Raw genomic sequence first — 22,490 nt, 5'->3', positions numbered from 1 at the left:
ATCAGCACAAGTGACTGAGGACAAAGTGCAGTCCTCGGCCAGTTACTGTGTGGTAAGATCAATTTTGATGGACCTAGCAACTTGGAGAAAGGTAGACTTTTCACCTCCAAGATTCACGGATACATCTCAGTGTGCTTTGTGATTGCTTTGGCTAATGAAAGGGGAAACAAATGCTGTTGTGTGGGTGAATACCGTAGAGAAGGTTTTTAACTTGTGTGCGTGTTTTTGGCAGGTAGCACAAGACAGCAAGTTTGCTATTTATTCACATAAGATGTTGGCAGCTTTTAGTTTGCTAGGTGACCGTACTTTTTTCTGTTCTTGGTATCCATGTAAAGATAAAAGGGAGCAGGAATTTAGCCACTGGAGACGTTGCAGCACACAAGTATTTTTAGCTGGATGTCTTTTCTTCGGAGAACAATGTGTCACAATTGGATTAAGGTAGAGACTTAAAGAAAGACAATAGCTAAACTAAAATTAGCAACCTAAGTCTGTAGGCTCTGTTGAACTAAGCTCAGCATAAGATCAGTGAGTAGTCAAAGTGTATTTAAATCGTCTTCTCCAGGCTCTGATGTGAGTGGACCCCAGTGGAGAGAGGACACTTCTTCAGGAAACACTCCTCTGCTCCCAGGGTGATAGCTTGGACCTGGAGGTGTGTGGCATGGCTAAACCATGGTGTCAGGATCTACAGATGCTTGTTCAAGCAAGGTAGAACATGGTAGCACAAAGACGAGTGCCTGGCTTGTCAAGCTGGTAAGACAGCATTTGAGCTTACAGAAACACATTTGAGTTTTTGCAACACTAGAATAAACAACTTCATGATACTTATGAATGAAAACTGTCATGTTAAATCTAAATTAGAAGCTCTCGCTTTGAAAGACTGAGATGTTTCTATTACGTAGAGACCAAGAGGGGAATAACTGATGCAGTTATAAGCTCAGTTAGCAATTGCAGTTTTGCAGGGTTTGTGTGTATTATACAGTAGATTGGGGAGATTGTTAGTAATCCTATTAATGTCAGTAATACTCAAATCTTGTTAGTTTTAGGTAATTAGTCCATGGATTAGGCTTCCATTAAATTGATTAAAAGATGTGGGAAAGTCCTATTCAGAGATGAAAAACTGCTGTTGTACAATTCCAATGTTCCTTACATACCACTAAGTATGAAACCAGAAGTATCCATCAAAAATAAAAGCAGGAAACTGTTGGAACAAGTCCAGAGGAGGCCACGAGGATGATCAGGGGACTGGAGCACCTCCCGTATGGAGACAGGCTGAGAAAGTTGGGGCTGTTCAGCCTGGAGAAGAGAAGGCTGCGTGGAGACCTCAGAGCAGCCTTCCAGTATCTGAAGGGGGCCTACAAGGATGCTGGGGATGGACTCTTCATCAGGGACTGTAGTGACAGGACAAGGGGTAACGGGTTCAAACTTAAACAGGGGAAGTTTAGATTGGATATAAGGAAGAAATTCTTTACTGTGAGGGTGGTGAGGCACTGGAATGGGTTGCCCAGGGAGGTTGTGAATGCTCCATCCTTGGCGGTGTTCAAGGCCAGGTTGGATGAGGCCTTGGGTGACATGGTTTAGTGTGGGGTGTTCCTGCCCATGGGGGGGGGGGTTGAAACGAGATGATCTTAAGGTCCTTTCCAACCCTAACTATTCTATGATTCTATGAAAGAGGACACAGAGGATAACCTAATTCTATCCAAATCCCTCAGAGGTTAAGATTGTTAAAAGGCAACTTTGTTGATTCTCCATGAGGGAAATTAGGGGTTTTCCCGCCTTAATACCCCCAAAGTAACTGATTAATTCTGTGGCTTATTTTCATCTAAAAGCACTGGTATCTTGGAACTAAAAATAAACGGCTTTTATTTTTCTGCAGAAAAAAATAGTCACAAAACAATTCCCACCTCTCTAGCAAAGACAAAATGGGGTAGACATGTAGCTAAATCAGTTATGCTGCTCTGATGAGCTTTCCAGGTCTGGCCCTGAGGAACCACTCACTGTGAATCAATGAATCACTGCAGATTGAAAGGCCATTAATACATCTTCCCGTATGAGAAAAATAATCTTAATAAATCATCAATCGTAAATCCAAATATTGCTGCTATAAACCTAAAGAAATAAGAAAAAACTCTCCTAGAACCTATAGGGTGACCAGCTTCATTCATTTTTATTCATTAGCATCTGTTGCTTGAAGATTTTCATGGCCATAGCTGTGTATTAAAACACAGGATCTTAATGTAGGAACAGAATATTTTAGCAGAAAATGAGTTTAAAAAGTAGCTGACCCGAGGCACTTGCTTCATTGACTTTCTTCCTGTTTTTTTAAGACCAATTCTTGTGTACTTATGTACTAGAATAAATGGCTAGAGTAATTATTCTTGTCAGTAGAAGTCTCTGTATCAGTTTAATGGGAAATCTTTAGCATAAGAAGCTTAGAAGTTTATTTCTTTTCCAGCAGATCCCATGCCTTTAAACCCAGTTGTTGAGTAGCTGGGGTTTTGGAAGCACATTGTATGTTATTGGATGGAGTGAATGACAATAGCAATTTTGTAGCAACATGTATACTAATTTGCTGAAAGTATATATACAAACATGCAAACAACAAGGGGAGATGTTCCTACAAGCACCAAGACTCATATTCTGTGTCTGGGAGAGCTGCACAGGGTCCTGCTCAAATACAGACAGCACAAAGCAGGCAGTGCTAGAGCAAGGGCTGCGTTTAGGATTTGCAGGAGAATATGTCTTGAGGAATGATGGATAACACAGCACATGAATGGGTGCTGCAGGGAATCACCTCCTGGGGCAGTGGAGGGCAGGCCAAACTGCAAAGGGTTTGGGAGTCAGGAGTTTTGGTGTCTCAAAAGAGGTCTCCAGGGACTGCAGGGAAGCTGATCCCTTGTGCACATCTCATGGCTGGGCCTGAGGGCAGCAGGGTGGGCGATGTGTGCCTAAACCGAACATTTCCTCACCTTTTCTACTCAAAATCCAGGCAGCAAAAGTCCCTCCAACAGCAGAAGGCAAAGAAGTGGGAAAGCATTGCTGGTGGCTAGGGAAATAGGAGGGAAAGCAATTTCAGCAAGTGTTCCACTATTAATTACAGCCTTGAATGATGTTTTAAAAATATTTTTGATAGCTGATGGATAATTTATATACCAAGGGAGTAGATGAAAATCGTGCAAAGCAAGAAGAATGATGTGCAATTTATAATTATTGTGAAATGGTTTGAATTGATAATATGGGGGATAAGATTTAAATTTAGTTGCTGCGCTAAAATTACAGGAAGCTTTGCAGGCAGATGGGTTTACATCCAGCAGCAAGTAGGTAGTTGGTGCTGAAAAGACAGTCACACGTCTGGCTACGTATTTTCTGAAGAGAAGTTGGAATAGATGCGCTAAAGAAAAAGGCTTTGGGTTTCTTGGCCGGTTGTCCATTTTCCTACAGCGCTTTGTGGTTCTGGTAGACAGAAATTACGAGAATAGCTACTTTTCAAAGCAAATGGGGATGCAAGGGAGTGTAAAGTAGGTTAGGGCTGAGCAGAGGGATCGTTGGAGCTCCCACAAGAGCAGCTATGAGAGCCATGCAGTTGTACATGCAGCAGAGATGGGCTTCTCAGCCTAATAAGAATGTCGTTTGCCAAAGGACACTGGAACACACAAATAAGAAAGCTCAAACTCTCCTGGGTGTGTATCTCAGAGGTCTGACTCATTACTGTTGCATGGGTTTGTTTTAGTTTTGCTTGAGGTGTCCAAGGTTGCAAGAAGAGGCAGAATTGAGGCAGGACGCTCATCTGCTGAGCACCAAGCTGTCACGTGTGCCCCATGGGCATTCTGACCCATCCCAGGCTCTCCTCCTAGCACTGCTTAGGAGACTTCTTTCCCTTCTCCTCCCACATAGGCTTACTCCTTTCTCATGCCTTTTTATCCCAAAGTTCTTCCTTTATTCTCTATCTCTTAAATCCTGGTGATATCCTCTCCACTTGTGATTTAGGCAGACCTTAACCAGGTGCTGGAGCTTCCCATGAAACCCCTCTTCCACATATATCTGCTTTGAAAATGTACGTTACACAACTGGATAGCACCTCCTCACAGCTGGAGCGAGTTGCTGAAATCTGGAAGGCAGTTTAATAGCTGCAAATGTCACTCATGGAAACTTGGTATCTCTAATGCTGCAATCAATCAAGTCGCTGTATATCTCAGTGTATTTTATAGCTCTGTAGGGAGCTGAGTTGTGGGAAGGGATAATATGTTTTGAGGTTCAGAAGAACATGGATTATCTTTACATAAACATATCTGTTCTGTTATTTATGTGCTTCTGGGATGGCCAAAGAAAACTTACTCATTCTTTTTTTTTTTTTTTTAATGTAATTATTCCACAGGATCCTTCAAACCAAAAATGTGGAAGAAAGAAAACCGTGTCCTTCAGCAGCATGCCATCAGAGAAGAAAATAAGCAGCGCTAGCGACTGTATCAGCTTTATGCAGGCTGGGTGTGAATTGAAGAAAGTGCGTCCAAATTCCCGGATTTATAACCGTTTTTTTACTCTGGATCCTGACCTGCAGGCTCTTCGTTGGGAGCCTTCCAAGAAGGACCTTGAGAAAGCCAAGCTTGATATATCTGCTATAAAAGAAATCAGACTAGGGAAGAACACAGAAACATTCAGAAATAATGGGCTTGCAGACCAGATTTCTGAGGACTGTGCGCTTTCAATAATTCATGGTGAGAACTACGAGTCCCTTGACTTGGTTGCCAATTCAGCTGATGTGGCCAATATTTGGGTATCAGGATTAAGGTACTTGGTTTCTCGTAGCAAACAACCCCTGGATTTGATGGAAAGCAGCCATAATACCCCCCGGTTTGCCTGGCTAAAAACTGTATTTGAAGCAGCAGATGTGGATGGTAATGGCATAATGTTAGAAGATACATCTGTGGAGCTAATAAAGAAGCTCAACCCCACCTTAAAAGAATCAAAGATTAGATTAAAATTTAAGGAAATCCAGAAGAGCAAAGAGAAACTTACAACACGTGTAACAAAAGAAGAATTTTGTGAAGCATTCAGTGAACTTTGCACAAGACCTGAAGTTTATTTCTTACTTGTGCAGATATCTAAAAATAAAGAGTATCTAGATGCCAATGACCTCATGCTGTTTTTAGAGGCTGAGCAAGGAGTGACCCACATAACAGAAGAAATGTGTCTGGATATCATACGCAGGTACGAGCTTTCTCAAGAAGGGCGGTTGAAAGGGTTTCTTGCAATTGATGGATTTACTCAATACTTGTTGTCCCCAGAATGTGATATTTTTGACCCAGAGCACAAAAAAATTGTCCAAGACATGACACAGCCTTTATCACATTACTACATCAACGCATCCCACAATACGTATCTAATAGAAGACCAGCTGAGAGGGCCAGCTGATATCAATGGGTATGTCAGAGCTTTAAAGATGAGTTGTCGGAGTATTGAACTAGACGTCTGTGACGGCCCAGATAATGAACCCATTATTTGTAACCGTAACAACATGACATCCCCACTTGCCTTTCGAAATGTTATTGAGGTAATAAATAAATTGGCCTTCTTTGCTTCAGAATACCCCCTTATCCTCTGCTTGGGGAACCACTGCTCAGTCCAACAGCAGAAGGTAGTGGTACAACACATGAGAAGGATCTTTGGAAACAAGCTCTACACAGAGACACCCTTATCCTCAGAAGCCTACCTCCCATCACCCGAGAAACTGAAAATGAAGATCATTGTGAAGGGGAAGAAGCTGCCCTGTGACCAAGATATATTAGAAGGAGAAGTTACGGATGAGGATGAAGAGGCTGAAATATCCCGGAGACTGTCAGAGAATTTCTCAAGGGAACCAAAGCTGATCTGGCTCTGCAGGGAATTGTCTGACTTGGTGTCCCTGTGCAAATCTGTCCAGTACAAGGACTTTGAGACATCCATGAAAGCTCAAAATTACTGGGAAATGTGCTCCTTCAGTGAGGCAGAAGCCAGTCGAATTGCAAATGAATACCCTGAAGACTTTGTCAACTACAACAAAAAGTTCCTGTCCAGGGTGTACCCAAGTGCTATGAGGATAGACTCCAGTAACTTAAATCCTCAAGATTTTTGGAACTGTGGTTGCCAGATAGTGGCCATGAACTATCAGACCCCAGGGCCCATGATGGACCTACACACTGGCTGGTTTCTACAGAACGGGGGATGTGGGTATGTTCTCAGGCCTTCGGTGATGCGTGATGAAGTGTCTTACTTCAGCGCTAATACCAAGGGCATTGTCCCGGGGGTCTCTCCCCAAGTCCTCCATGTCAAAATAATAAGTGGTCAGAACTTTCCAAAGCCCAAGGGTGCATGTGCGAAGGGGGATGTCATAGACCCCTATGTCTGCATAGAAATACATGGGATTCCTGCAGACTGCACTGAACAAAGAACTAAAACTGTGCAGCAAAACAGTGATAACCCCATTTTTGATGAAAGCTTTGAGTTCCAGATCAATCTACCAGAGCTGGCCATGATCCGTTTTGTTGTTTTGGATGATGACTACATTGGAGATGAGTTCATAGGGCAATACACTATCCCACTGGAGTGCTTACAGCCTGGATATAGGCACATACCGCTGAGGTCTTTCGTTGGTGATATCATGGAGCACGTTACCCTCTTTGTTCACATTGCAATAACCAACCGAAGTGGAGGTGGGAAGGCCCAAAAGCGCAGCCTCTCGGTGAGGATAGGAAAGAAAGCAAGGGAGTACACCATGCTGAGGAACACCGGGCTCAAGACTATCGATGACATCTTTAAGCTGGCAGTGCATCCACTACGAGAAGCTACTGACATGAGAGAAAATATGCAGGTATGACACTTGTGTTTGCTGGTATGTCCTGAATGTGGAAGGGAAGGTCCTGATGTGAGCTGCTGGTAGGGCAAACGTGTTGTAGCCGGTGGAAGCTAGTGAAGTTCCAGGCTGCGTGGCTGTTATTAACCTTTAACTGCGTATCGGAAGGCTGATAGTTACAGGTGCTAACTAGAAAGTGAATGTGGGATTAGGCAGAAATGTTTTAAATATCACTGTGCCCTCTCCGAATGCATGCTTTACTGGTTGTCTTTGAGAAGGCAGAACTGAAGGTACAGTTGTGTCCTCAGGGCTCGCGTCTCAACTTCATTTCCTCGCTGGTTCTGAATAAGTCAGTGAGCTTTTGTTTTGCTAACTGAGCGAGGGTTATGCTCTTCACTTTCTTTGTTTGGGTGAGCATACCACGCAGTGCATGCGTCATTGAAGTCTTGTCTACACCAGAAAAACCCACTGTGCAAAGAGCAGCACATTTCCCTGAGCGCGTGTTGCCACCATTTGCCCAAGGGTACGTTCGGTGTCGGCATTGAATGCCACTTGGATTGCAGCTTCCTCCCTGCTAAAGAGCCGCATTGTCTCTGCTGGCTGAGTGCCTTTTGACTCAGGGGTCTCCTGGCAGCGTAGCCTTCTGCCCATGCTGCTCTGAAAGCAGCCGGAGCCCACCGAGGCTGGTGGTGCTGGTGCCCAGGTACCCAGCACTGTCACAGCTGCCCATGTTGGACCTTCCTGGTTGGCAGGAGGTGAAGTGGCAGCAAGGACAAACAAGAACCAGGCCGTCTGGTGCTCTCCTCTCCTGCTTGATTAAGAGGCAGCTCAATTCAGAGGTCCAAGTGCTGCCTAGAAACAAAACTGAGTAGCATTAAACAATAAGTTTTCTTTAACAGCTGAAATCAGCCATAGCTATCTCCTTGGTAAAGAGGCAGAAACAATTCATTTTTCTCTCTTGAAAACAGGAGAAAAACGCATAGCGCTTCATTGACCCCGCTCTGCTGGACAGAGTCTAAAGCAAATGAAATGTTGGCAGCTGGAAGTTTACAGAATGACATAAGTTTTAAATCACTCCCAAAGGAATAGTCTAAGCATATTTTTAAGAATGGGAAACTCTTCCCAGCCTTTCCTTTCCTGCAGGCCTTGAAAAGTAGCTAGTTTAAACTGCTGACTCCACCTTCTGTCTAGGTCAGGCACTATATGTGAACTATGTGAAAGAAAATACTCAGAATCTGACTCAGAAACAGCATTAAGGGGCCTTCCAAGCAAAATTTCAGTACAAGATCTTGTTTTGGAGAGTGCTTTGTAAACACACAGTCATTAGCTTTAACTGCATGTTAATGTATTTGATTAATGAGAAAAAGCCTCTTTTAATTAACTGGGCATTTTCTGATGACTGTTCTTTTCACCAAGATGGGGGGGGGAACATTCACAAGGTATGAGTTGTTAAAATACTCTCTAAATTAGGTTTTGTGCATCTTGGTCACTATTGTGCAACTCAGGAAGCTAAATGACAGGGGCATGTCAGCTGTACATCCCCTGACTTGATAAATAGATAAACCCTGACATGTTAGTTTGGGTTGACCTGTATAGCCAGTATTGATTTTCTTACATGTGGCCTGTGAAGGGGAAAGAGTGTTCGGGTTTTTTTATGATGTGGTAGTGCAAGGCTGAAAACAAAGTGGATTTTTCCTGCTTGCCTTTCCCATGGGAAATACCAGGTCTGTCGAACTTGTTCTTGCTGGAGGATGATAATGATGGGAGAAGAGGTGATTACAGCATCAAAAGCAATTTGAGTCTGTACAGCTGAGAAGAGAAATAGCATTTTAAGCTGATAGTTTAATATGCTGGGGACCAGAGTTTGTCCCTGTTGGGGCTGGATTTGCAATGCAAAGTAGCAGCAGAGCTGGCAACTGGGATACTTGGGCCTGGAGGAAAGCTGGAGCTGGCAGTAGGCTTGGGGAGTCAAGAACGGGGCTGGCTGGGAGCTCCTGTGTGCGCTGGCACCCCATGGGTTGCCCAGGGATGGCAAGCAGCAGGGTAGCACTGCCCTACATCAGGGGGCAGAAGCAGACAGGAACTGATGAGGTGCTGGAGGGCAGGAGGGACTGAGTGGCAAGCAGCAACATGCACTCAAGTGTTTGTTTTCCTTCCTCCAGAATGCCATGGTGTCTGTCAAGGAGCTGTGCGGACTGCCGCCCATCGCCAGCCTGAAGCAGTGCATCCTGACCCTGTCCTCGCGGCTCGTGAGCAGCGACAACGCACCCTCCGTCACCCTCTCCATGAAGGACGCGTTTCCTTACCTAGAGCCTCTGGGGACCATGCCGGACGTGCAGAAAAAGGTCCTGGCAGCGTATGACCTGGTAGGTGCTTACCACTGCTACCTCTGTCTTTTCTCCCTGTTGGGAAGGCAGCAGGCGATGATGCTCACTGTTCTTCACATGCCCAAACAATTGAGTTAAATGAACAAGGCTTTTCAAATGGCTTAGGCTATGCAAAATTGTCCTTTAATCACCAAAATACCACACTGGGCTTTTTGTTGTTGTTTCTTTCTTTTTAAGCACTGTTGTGGCTATCACAGGTTGGCACTTGAAGAGGACTTTGTTTACAAAAATAGCAGCAATTCAGCATGTACTGGGGACTGTTAGTCGTTGTCCTTGGGAAGTGGCAAGATTTGTGTGCTGCCCTTCGCTTGCCTCCCCACAGCACAGGGCAAGGCCATTAAAGAGGGAGCCGGAGAATTCCTAGGCAAAGCTGAGCCATCCGCTTCCCAACGCCTTTCAGTAGCACTGTTAAATAGTGCCCATGCCCCTGCCAGGCCAAGTCAGTATTGGCTCTTGGGGAGAGCATGTCAGAGTTGGAAGTTTAAAAGCGCCCATTTTTCTCTTGCATAGGGAAACAGAGGTCAGTGTGATACAGGAATGCTTGTAATACTTACAGAAAGGTAGAGAGACAAACAGAAGGTGTTAGGTGAATGCTGCTGCTCACCCTTGTATGGCATATGTCACTGCTGTTGGTGACTTCCAGCAGCAGAAATTACACTGCATTTATGAAACTATCCTTAGTAGACGTTCTGCAGCAACCCATAACAAGCTGCATAGTTTTGCAAACCTTGACTTAAATATTACACTATGGCAACCCAACTAAACCACAGTGCATGTTCAGTGCACAGCAGTTATTTCTGCACCTTATGTTCATAAGGAATGAAATGGTGAATAACTTTAGAGGTATCAGACGGCTTCCAGAGACCCTGAAGTGTTGTGGAGAGTGATCGCAGCTTTGACCAGCTGTTCAATGTGTCAAATGCTCTATTCCGTTCCATCTCATTTTTTGCTGTTATAACACACTTTTCAGGAGAAAATCAGCTTTGGGGGAAGAGGGAGACACCGACGTTGATTAAAAGAGAAATACTAAAAATACTCTGAAATAACCTTTGGGTTCCTTCCAAAGTAGTTTATATTACTTGGAGGTGATTAAGTTGTGGTAATAAACCACCAGCTGTAACAATACCAGAACAAGGATTTGCAAATCCAGTTGATTGCTCTATTTTAGGTTGGACTTTTTTGCATAGATCTGTTGCATGGTGTGATGTCTGACTGAAAGAGCAAATACCACATAAATAAGAGATTTTTCTGTCTTTGGAGGCCTGCCTAATGGAGTTTTACCAAAATGAATGGGTCACCTCTTATCTCTGTAATTATATACTGAAGAGCACACATGGGACATTTCAAGGCCTCCTTGTGCTATGGAAACAGTTTTTCGATTTAAATAGGTGAAAGGCCTCTTTTGAAGGCAGACAAAAACACTTGTATAACTGCTTTAAATAATGTTTGTTCTCACATTCCTCTCTAATGGGGGGAGAGGTACCTTGAATGTCAAGAGAAAGTGCAAAGGGTTTAAAATCTGAGAAAGAAGGGAATTCATCCGTGCCTCTGTAAGAGTTGAGATGTAATTCTGGTTAATGAGAACATGATACTTTATATTATTTTTACCCTTTTTGTCTGGCTGGGACTGCCTCTTACTTTGCTGAAACTTGCTTCTGAAAAAGCAAAAGCTGGGTTTAATGAATGTTTTTGCTACGTTTTGGATATTTGCCTTCTGAGGCAATGCCAGCTGCAGAATATTGAAATCTATGTAGCCTTTTCTTTGTTTGAAAAAAAATAATGAACTGTCTCTATCAATCTTGGCATTTGAAAATGTAGTGTGGGGATGGGTTTGCAGTTTTGATGTTGAGAAAGGGCTCTTCCTTAACATGGTGTTTGTAATGACTTGGTATAATCCAGGGTGTATTTCTTTTTAATAATACTTTTTTTTGTGCCAATAAGAACACAAGGAGCTGTTGGTGGAAAACAAGATAAAATAATTTAGCTTTTTATTCATTTATTTTTATCCAGTTCAGCCTTTTAAGTTGTTGATAAATATGGCTTCAAGGAACTGGATCCACAAGTGCTTGCGCCATGTCTTTGACTCCTCAGAAAAGTCTCTTCACTTCAAAGCACTTTTTGGGTGAATAGGCCCGAGAGCAATTTTATATGCGTAAAATAAAAGCTGTTGATGTTGGCCTCTATCTTGTATGAATGGGCTGTACTTCTTAATGCCTTTCATGGCAAAACAGAAAACAGTTTGACACTAAACCTCTTGGTGTGATTGTGGCTGTGCCTCACTCATGGGCTCCACGGCACAGGAGGTGAGTGCTGGGCAAACCCTTCCTCTCCATCTCCAAACCTGCCACATATCTCACATTCTTCAGAAAGTCTGCTTTGGGAATAATCTCTGATGAAAACAGCCCCAATGTGGTAGAATTTTTTTCCCTTACAGGAAATTGCCAACTGAACGTACCTTTTTGGTTTTTTCCACTGAAATTATACACTCTGTGTGTTAAATGGAGCATAGACAGAGCTGCCAGTCCAGGCAAATGGAGGTGCAAATGCTTGGAGACCTGCCACAATGATCTGGAAAACAATTAACTGTCTGTTCCCTCCTGCTCAGCCTTTGTCAGTAGGCTCCATAGACAAAGACTGGTTTGTGCAGTTTGTTTGGTTTTTTCCTGGGCAATTAATTTTACCGTTGTGTTCCTCATTAAATATTTTCTTTTGAGAGAGGCCTTCTTAGAATAAAAATTTCATCTGCTTTGTCTAAGGAACTGGAATGAATTTCAGGATTCTATTTATATGTTTTCTTTTATGGTCACATTGCAGTGGTTTAGTGGAACTCGACTGTTGCTGTGCCTCATGCAGGAAGAGGCTTCACTGTTGATTCTGAGTTGTATGGGAGGTTCTGCAGAGGAGAGCAGGGAATGGGATTTGCCAAAACCAGGAAAATACAGTTTAGAATTGTTTATTTCAACTTATAACTTTGATTGATACCATATATAAGGGTGATGAATGGATTCTGGTAATGTTGTCATAGATTCCCACAGATACACCCTGCTATAGCATATCACAGAGCTGTTCTTCAGCCCTTTCCTATGAGGAAAGACTCTCCCTCTCCCCTTCTACCTGTATGCACCCCTTTGCCAGTGGCTGAGCATGGGAAGATGCTCGCTCAGGTGGACAGCACATGCAGTGTGCCCTGTAACCTGTCAAATAGATGTTGGTGTTCATTGATCACACTTAAAAAAGGAGATATTCAATGTGAAGAGAAGGGATGGGGCCCAGCTGGACTTGACAGATGGTTGAATTATTCATTGCAAACAGTTATCCTGTGAAGTTAGGATTTTTTTTGGTTGAGAATTGTTCGGAAACAGATTGTGGTCTCTCTGTCTGCACGATATATTCATGTGCTGAAGCAAGCATGCATGATCTCAGGGACACTTGTGCACTTTGCTTTTCAGCTATTGGTTCAGCATTATTATTTTCCTCCAAGATCAAATGATTGAATACTTTTCAAATCAAAGGCAATAAACAAGTGATAATAAATGTTCTTGGTTTTACCCAAGAAGCTCCCCAACTATCTTTACATGTTTTCAAATGATAAGCAACACAAAGTGTAAAAAATGTTGAACAGAGAAGCTTTTTGTAACATAAACTCGTGCTGACTCATGTTTTGCTCTGTATTCAAGCCTTTTTAGTGGCACTCATCTTGTTATTTTGGAACAGGCAGGTAGGGAAGGACAGCATGTCTTTACATACTGTTGAGAGGTGGCAAGTTAGTTAAGAATGTCTCTGCCAACACATAGTTGGATTGAATATTTATGAGAAGTAATATTTGTGATGCTGCTGGGGAATAAGTTGATGTATTTAATGGCAGTATTTTTGTTGACACTGGTGTTGGTCCATGCACACTAGTAGAAGTCTGCTGAGGTGTCTGTAGAGATGAACTGCTCTTTGTCTGCTGTTCTTTCAAATTCAGTCTTTTTGGGTTTCTTTATCTTGATGCAGGTGTGACAGCTCTGTATTCCCCAGGAGAAAGTCCATTTTCCCAGTTCATGTCAATGCAAAATGACCAAATAGATTTTTGTGAGCTTTTGCAGTGAAATTCATACTTCAGCTGGGACAGAGTCATCCCCAAAGGAACGTTCTTTACAATTCTCTGAGCAGTTGAAGACAAGGGATATTGCAGAGCAAAGCATCCACTGCCAAGAAAGTGTCATAACGCATTGACGTCAAACACAGTCCAGTACATGGACATTGTCTTAAATTTGTATCTGTTTTAAAGAGTTTTCCGTCTGAAATCAGACACAGACTGGGAAAGGGATTATCCTGTTTCTTTCACCACTTCTTTCAATTTGCTCATTTACCCACCACTCACAATTTTGCTCTCTTTTAGCCCATGTCCCTTAGTCCCTCCTAAAATAGGACCTGAAAATGATCAGATCAGAACTGTTCTTGCAGAATGAAGTTCCGTTTGGGTACTTTAGTTACTCTGTTTTAGAGAAGCATATTGAAAGATGTCGCCTCCCTCTTTTCCTCCACTGCCTCTGTTGTTTTATAGAGGAGACTGGTCTTCATGCACCGGATCACATCCTGGAACTTTCTGACACTGTATTTCCCTAGAATTATTTGTAAGCAAAAACACGAGATCAGAATTTGAGGTGAATTTTATTCAGTTCCCTCTGCAGTTTGTCAGTAAGGTATTTCAGATATTTCCAGCTGATGTAACCATCCCTGATGCCTGTTCCTCTTACTGGACTGTTGCAGGTAAAGCCTCAGATACAGAAACCTGGCTTGGAGCATAATGGGACAGCAACAGGGTGGACTGATAGCCAGTGTTCCTTTCCATGCCCTGGCACTGTGTGCCCATCCTTCCTGGTTTGCAAGACTTGCTGGCACGCTTTTGATTGCTTGGCTGTTTCTTGTCCCGAACGTCTGCAAGAAATGCTCAGTGTTAAAGAGGGAAGCCTGTTCAAATGGTTGCGAGTTCAATTTGTACTGCAGCTGTTTTTCCAAATCAGTTGTATTTTTGTAGCCTTTTTTGTCTGTTTGGTGGTGGGTTTGCAGGGAGGGGTTGTGTGTGTTGCTTGGAGCTCCGTTAGCGATAGAGGCACGATACGGGACTCCTTACCCAGGCAAAACTCTTCATTGTCGAAGAAAGACATAGGAGACTGGAAGAATGGGCATGAGGTGACACCTTCTTTTTCATTTGATGTTCAGGCAGTTTCTGTTCGAAACTTTGGAATATTTATGAGAGGATTCTTTGAACTGTCCCTTTTGTATCATTTATCTTCCCAGCAGGAGCAGTGCTTTAATTTGCCACCAGGAGCTTTTCCTTTCTTTTTTGTCTTGGTGAGACTGCTGTGTTAATTTCCTTTCCCCTTTTCAGTCTGTAGAATAGTTGGGAATGAAAAGAAGAAACTGGTTCCTAGCACAGAAGTTCATTAAAGTAAAAAGAAATAACATGATTTTTCAGTTTGTACTAATCCTCTGATTAAACTGCCTTTAGTACAGACAATGAATAAGCCTGTTAGTTTCTTATGAATAGAAATATGCTGTCCTCAGTGTAAAGATATTTTAAATTTCCCTTAAAATTTATTTATCTTTGTAATTAACACATATGTGGCAAAGTAAAGAGTCGTTCTTTCCACGAAGCAATGGGATTTTAAATCAGGTATTGCATGCTATCACTTCAGTGATACAGGTCTGTTGTGCTTTCAGCACGTGGTCTGCTCCACTTACTGGGTCTCATACACAGGACAAGAGAGAGCAGCCAGGTTTGTGCCAGCTCTTTCTGGCATGACTGTAACAGAGTGCTTCAGGTAGGCAGAGATGATTCAAGTTCAGGCTTCTTGCTTTAAGCATTGGATAAGAATATTTAAATTAAAAGCACTGTTTTCCAGGAAACCCCCTAACCTATGCAGATGAGCCTCTGTGTTCCTCATTCCCATTAGTTTATTAAACATGACATGTACTTCTGGGACTCGTGCCATATGCATCTTTTGTCAGTCTGAACAACCCCTCATTCACTTGTGAGAGCATTTGTGGCGCTGCGTCCTCTCCAGGAGGGTTAGCACCACCAGGACTTGCAAAAGTCTTTGTGTCCCTGCTCCCATGGAAACGTGGCAGGGATCCCCGAGGGGAGGAGCGGGGCCATCCTTTGTTCCTGCAGAGCTCTACACTGCTGCAGCATCTGCCATGTGAGTGCAGAAAGGACCCTACACCCTCCCCACGGGTCTCAGCCCTCGGGACACAGGGAGCAATGCTGAAATTAGCAGCATCCCAAATGATGTCAAGGTGTGTGGTAGTTTATCCCGTTCACCCTTTTTCCCTTCTGTTTAATTATTATGCACTGTTGGTCAGCAAGGTAGCTTTTTTAAGTCCCTCCCTAAATCAGAATCGGGTTTTGTATGCTTTCATTCCTATTTTTTGTCCCATTTTTTCCCTTGTAGCTATGTTAAAGCACATTACTGAGCATAGCTTATCACCTTTCTGACATAGGAAATGCAAGTTGTCCTGAGCAACCCTGCCAGTGTCAGCAGCTGCTATAAATTTCCTCACTGACTCCAAGTGGACCCAGATACCAGCATTGCATCCTCCAAAGATTGATTTTCAGTATACGTTGCTTGGAGGTTAATCTCTTGAAGCTCAGTGTTCAGGAGTTAACACTCTGGTGGAGTGAGTTTCCTGAGGGAATAGGATGTTTCTTGCTCTTTGAGTCACTCATCGAAGCGAGTTACCTTTTGGGAGCTGACATTAAACAGCAGCCTGATGGGCATCCTGGCAGATGGCTGGGACTTACACAACTACCTGAGAGCGCTGCTCAGTACAGGTCTGACCAGAGTGAAGATGCATGGAAGTTCACATTGTAAACAGCAGAAGCTCACTCTTAACGTTTGAGACACGTTGGTGGGTTTTGAAACATTACTGGCAAAATTGAGATTGAAAATCTCGGTCTCTCATGTGATAGCCCAAGCACAAATATAGGCTGGGTGGATAATGGATTGAGATGAGCCCTGAGGAGAAGGACTTTGGGGTGTCGGTTGACCAGAAGCTCTACATGACGCAGCAAAATGTGCTTCCAGCCCAGACAGTAACCATGTCCTGGGCAGCATCAAAATGAGTGTGGGCAGCAGGCCAAGGGAGGTTCTCCCTCTCTACTCTGCTCCAGTGAGCCCCCACCAGTACAGTTCTGGTATCCCCAGTGTATGAAGGGCATAGAGCTGTTGGAGCAAGTCCAGAGGAGGACAATGAGGATGATCAGAGGGCTGAAGGACCCCTTCCACTAGACCAGGTTTTCTCAAAGCCCTGTCCAACCTGACCGTGAGCACTTCCAAGGATGGGGCATCCACAGCTTCTCTGGGCAACCTGTGCCAGTGCCTCACCATCCTCACAGTAAAGAACTTCTTCCTAATATCTAATGTAGATCTACACTCTTTCAGTTTAAAAGGGCGCTCCCTAACCCTGGTCACTGAGCTGAGGAACTCTGAATCCACTCTCGAGATTTGTCATGGGACAAAAGTTACTTATTTTTGTCAAGATTACTGCTGAGCATTAAGACAAGAATAGGCTAAATTCTGCTCTATAACTGGTTTTAATTGTTCTTGCTGAGCTGAGAGCAGTGAGACTTTGATGTCAGCATCAAAGGAGCGGAGGGCTGCTCTACCTGCTCTGCAGAAAGGGAAAATCTGACATCCTATTGCCACTTTTCTCTTAAAAAATGAATGTAATACCTTCATATCTGAGAATGCTAAAACAAGCATGCCAGGAACTCCTGGGAGCGGGCCCAGTAGTTGGAGGAAGATGCGGTCAAATTTAGATTACCAAATTGCATCATTCTCAAGCTTGCTTTTTTTTGTGTGTGGTAGGATGATTTCCTGTGGCCATATATATATATATATATATTTGTGTGTGTATATGTGTATATATATAAATATATATATAAAGCTCTCACAAGTTCCACTTCAGAGATCTGAGCACAGCAGAGCCAGACACTTTGGGTATCCTGTCCCAGCTTAGCTGCATTGACCTTGCTGGGCCAAACCTTGCTGCTGGGTAGCAAGTACAGACACAGACCCAAGGAGGGGTAAGCTCAGGGTGACTTGTGCATGGCATGCAGCAGCCATGGAGATGGTGGCAGCACCTGGCTGGACTGGGCAGTGTGAGCTCTGGTTCATAGGCTGTGTGTCTGCATGTGGAAGAGATGCATGTTTGTCTTCTGGCTGCCTCTGTACTGACTTGCAGGTTTTTTTGGGACTTCTCTTTACTGCTCAGACCAACTTAGCATTTGCAGTTGGCGTCTAAACGGCTCCTTCAGCACAAAATGACTGTGTGCTGTGGTACAGAGAAGCCAGACGGTGCGTAGAGATGGTAATTTCTTTCAAGATGACAAGCAAAGATATCAAAGACAAAAAAAATCAACATGATGCATGAACAAGCAAGTAATAAGAATGAAAGGCAAATGATACTATTGAAAGCAATTTCAATCTCAGACATATGCACTGGGCATGTTCTGCTAAAAGAACAATTTTGCACCCTGTAGATGTATCAGGCTTTTTTCTCTCTGCCTGTGTAGCTGGTAATGGATTTTGTTTTACTCATGTTTTTGTTCGTACCGAAGCAAAGGCATAGGTATCCTTATTAAATGCTATCTTAACAGGTTTAGTTAGAAATGAAGATGGCATGAGGAGCAAAATTTGGATCTGAATTTCTCCAGAATTTGGAAGTTTGGGTGTGACAAGTGGCAGCATCTCCTCCTCCCTAGTATCTAATTAAAACAATAAGATATGCTAATTTGCAGATGTTAATTTAATACCATCTTCCACTAAAATCATTAAAATCTACTAGTTGTGTTTTCATATTTAGTGTGTTTGAAATAGGAAGGCTTTTAGCAATTGTAGCATTTTGGCAGAGCTTTCAGATGGCAGCTTCTGCAGTTTCAGGATGTAACATTAGGCAGTATTCAGTTTCCTTCATTTCTAATTGGCACTGCTCTCATGATGCTTGGATTTGATTGGGGTTTGTAGTGTGTGTCCCAGGAGAGTGAGATTATTCTCAGGCATTGTTTGTTATACAGCATGTTCCTGCCTTCTGGAATGTGCCACCTTTTGCAGTTTTGCAGAATATAGCATTGGAACAATTTGCTTGCAGGCCTGGGCTTCTGAAGGGTTTTGAAAGGCTTGTTATCATCGGAGGAGGTATCATTTGCAAGTAGAAAGGCTCAGGAAACTTGTCATGTAATGGACCCTTTATCTGTTTGCTGTTAATCGTAGAATAGAATCATAGAATTGTTAGGGTTGGAAAGGACCTTAAGATCATCTCGTTCCAACCCCCTTGCCATGGGCTACTCTAGGAAGATGCATAAATAGGGGATACCTCTTGAAACTTGTGAGTAGGCCTCTTTTGGTTTTAGGTTTTCTTTCTTTTAAATTTCAACAGAGATGCTGAAGACAGGCTAGGATTGGATCTGAATTTCTCCAAAGGGAAACTCCTGTAGCTGACTGAACTGCTGTAGTGCATAAAGTTCAGCACAGGCTTGAGTACCCCTTGAAATCACTGCTATTCATAACTTAGTAATGTTTTTGATAACCATTTATGTCAAGAACTATGCTTATTTCTCCTTTTGTTTCAAGAAAGGTACTAACTAGAGCTCAGTTTCACATAGGATGAGTTTTGTTTGTCTGCTATAACTCTGCTTTTCTCTGAAATCATGTGTTTCCTTCATGTTATTTGTCTCATTGATATAAGCCAGCTGTTCTTTAGCTTCTGGGGCAAAACGTGAAGCATTTCCTGAGCAACTGTCACTTAGCTTGATACAGATCTGGGAGCCCTGATATGAAGAGATGATCCAATCTTTATAGTGTTGCTTGCAGTTTGAATCTTTATACTTTTCTGTGAAGCAGATGTTGCAGAAAAACCCCAGTAATGCTGCTTTTTCCCCTGTTTATTTTGTGACAGATGATTCAAGAGAGCAGGGTTCTCATTGAGACGGCAGACATCACTCACGACAAGATTGTTCAGTGCCAGAAAGCAGGTAATACTTCTTTACTGTGCAGTTCTGGATGGGAGATGGGAAATGATGTGCCAGAATTTACTTGCAGTTTGTGACTAATGCAGCATCTTTCACCTGGTATTTCAGAAAGCATCCCGGTCTTTCTGTGGCAGAATCCACCCTGCTGAAGGCTCACCCTCCAGTAGCAATGCAGGCATGGGATCAGGAAAGAATCCTCAGCTTTCACCTTAAAAGCTATTTTCTCCATCTGCTCTACAGCTCTGAAATGTCTGACAGCATTTAAATTAATCCAATGAACTAAAAAGGCATTCAGTTAACAAGAGGGAGTGAGAAAGCATGCTGCCTTTACTGAGATACATTCTCTGTCACAATCATTCTCTTAAACATGGACAAGGCAACAGGTTTTGAAAGCCACAAGACCAAGCTTGTTTGCCTACCTTTACATTTGCTGTTTAGGTTTGTTTTAGGCCTTGGAAATTTATGCCAATATAATTCCATTGTATCACAGTGAATCTGTGTGGCTGTACATTAATGTACATCAGGCATATGAGAGTAAACCACTGTAAGTAGGCTCAAAGCAGATCATATGTTGCTGGTGTATTGTACTGGATGTCTTTTATCAGGACAGCAGGCTAGACTCAGAACAGGGACATGTCTTCTATAGTTTCCACTGACACACAAGAATAAGCCCTGATAGAGAGATGAGTCCACACTTGGTGGTGGAAATCCTCTACGACTATATCCGTTGGCTTTCATGTATCAGAAACCATGCTGAATCATAGAATCATTGAATAGTTAGGGTTGGAAAGGACCTTAAGATCGCCAAGTTCCAACCCCCCTGCCATGGGCAGGGACACCTCCCACTAAACCGTGTCACCCAAGGCTCTGTTAAATAAACGCAGTGTATTTCTACTAGGGGTTTACACTGCATAAATGAAATCTGTTTTCAGTTCATTTAGCTGTACAGCTGCACCTTTCCTATCCTGCAGCAAGACTTGAAGGTCAGTAATGCAAACGCTTGCAACTGTATTTAATTTGCATTCTTAGCCATAGTCTTCTGGGACCACAACAATCATAAATACTATTGTTTCTGATGGATGTTTTTGGATTTGGCAAATGATGCGGGCTGCAACCACTTGCTTCTATAAATGTAAATAATGAATGAAGCTGATGTTTTGTAGTAAATCCTTTAATTCAGCTTTTTCATTAGAGGAAATTTGGAAATGGTTTCAACAACAGCATTGGACTGATTTTTATGTGGTGTGAGAGCAGGGCGTAACCTAGTCCTTGCCCTTTGAGATTCAGAGCTCTGGAGCCATGCTAGCACTGTGGTAACAAAGGGAGGAGAGGCAAGCCGTTATGTCTTGCTGGCTTTCATGGGCCTCATCTTGTGTCATGCCTTGGCTTTTGTGTATCTGCACAAGCAGCATAAACGTCCTCAGCCAAAGACTTCATCAGGTGCAGAGGGTTTAGGAATGGGGCAGTGACAGGAAAATGCAGCACCAGGGGCTCTTTCTCGAGGGTATAATTTAAAAGCAACACTTTGCACTAAACGATGCAGACGCTCAGCACCATCAGCCATCTTTCTGCCCACCCAGTTCTGTGCCTGCAGAAAAGAACCCACAACACTTGCCTGGCACTGGTATCCTTGTGAGCAGGGGACTGGAGATGAGTGGGGAGAACATGATGCAGGACCATGCCACCACGATGATGTCCAGAGTTCCATGGAGTTCCCCTCTCCTTCCTTCCCTGGCAGAAAGATTAACTTCTCAAGTTTGTTCTCTTTGCTGTTGCATCTACTTGTATTCTCATTTCTTTTCCTTTGTTAGCCTTAAAATATCATTTCTGACTGAGAAGAAGGCTGGGGAGATGTCAAGTGCTCTTCTGAAGCCTCAGGATTTAGACAGAGGAAAGGAGTAGTAGAGAGAGGATCCCTCACCATGCTCAATTACCAGTTAATTTGTTGCAAATATTACTCAGGCAAATTGTTAAATATCATTTTCAATGTGGCAAGATGAAGCACTCAAAATTAAGAGGTTTCGGAGGTGCAATTGTCTGTGACATTGTCGTTCACCTCACCCCAGTCCTGCTCCCTTTGGACGTGTTCCCATCAGATCTCTGCTTCACATCACAGCCAGTTTTGATCCAGGCTCCCTTGTGCCACAGGGTCCTGTCATCCCTCAGATGGCTTCTTGGGTGGCTGGTTTTGCTGAGTTCTTTTCATGTGCAGCCTCAGTCCTATGCACAGTGATCAGCAGCAGCTTGGAGGATGTTTTCATTGGCGCTCCTACCTGCAGCTTAATAAATGTTTGTGGCTGCTCTTTCCGGGGCAGCACTGTCTCCAACTTACAGCTCAGCTAGAGGTCCAGGGGGAAAGGTAACTAAAAGATGCTGCATAAAGGCAGGACTGGAGCTGAGCACCGTGAGCCTTCCTATTTTTTTGCAGGACAAAATGAGTCATTTGGAAGTTTTCTTTCACTTACTGAAGTGAAATGATTTGTAAGTCGGTTGGCGTGAAGAGCACCTGCATGGGAATCTTGCAGTTATTCAGGCTGTTTCCCACAGGAAGTGCTGCAGGAGCTCTGTTACCCTTGACAGGCAAAACCTGCAGAACAACAGAGAAATCCTGCCTTGTGTGGGGTAGAACTGCCTCAGTGTTACCGAGCTCCTGGAGCTGTTACAAGGCAAGAAGAAACCTATTGTTAATCTTCCAGGAGTGCTTTGGGCAAGCTACGCCAAGTGCAAGCCTGCCTTGGGCTGTTGAAGGACTGACTCCTTCAGCGATGCACTACAGAGCCTTCTGTGTCTGCTCCGGGCCACTGTTCTCTCGATGGGTATTTCTCCAATGTCATTTCAATGAAGCTCAAATTTGCAAGTGACATTTGCCTTAAAATGTTAGGGGAAAGCTGTGAAACAACTGGAGATGGAGTTGGTTTGCTCAGCCAGGATGGGCTTCAGATGTTTTGGAGTAATTTAGTGCCAATATGACTTCCGTAAGGTACAACTTGAGGGACAAGAAGCTCTCTCCATTTTCTCTCTTAATCCATCCCAGACTCGGAGAAATGTTTGTGTACACTGCAAATCTCGTGGAATTGGTGAGCTAATTGGGCTCATTAGGTTTTTAATCTGCTCCCAGATTTCCTAAATCCTTGTATCCAGCAACAGATTTGCAGATATTTGCCAGAGAAATCAGCAATGAAATGTAACAATTCCCAGGGCTGCAGCTGGAAGTCTCAGTTCTCCAGGCTGCAGGAATAGCAATCCAGTGATTAGTGGT

At 43.3% G+C, this 22,490-nt stretch overlaps 1 protein-coding gene across 1 annotated transcript in view; it reads left to right on the top strand.

Moving 5' to 3' along the window:
* PLCL1 (phospholipase C like 1 (inactive)) overlaps positions 1–22,490 on the top strand; it is a gene marked incomplete at both ends in the record, with an annotated part of 202,221 nt that overhangs the window by 157,680 nt on the left and 22,051 nt on the right. The window contains 3 exons of the mRNA XM_080621754.1: positions 4,373–6,844; positions 8,989–9,192; positions 19,159–19,234. Coding sequence (XP_080477880.1) covers positions 4,373–6,844; positions 8,989–9,192; positions 19,159–19,234 — 2,752 coding nt within the window. The remainder of the gene's footprint in view (positions 1–4,372; positions 6,845–8,988; positions 9,193–19,158; positions 19,235–22,490) is intronic.

This window comes from Psittacula echo, assembly GCF_963264785.1.
Source record: "Psittacula echo genome assembly, chromosome: 6".
NCBI lineage: Eukaryota > Metazoa > Chordata > Aves > Psittaciformes > Psittacidae > Psittacula > Psittacula echo.
Note: the sequence above shows the minus strand (reverse complement) of the source record. Positions and strands in the feature narration are given on the sequence as shown.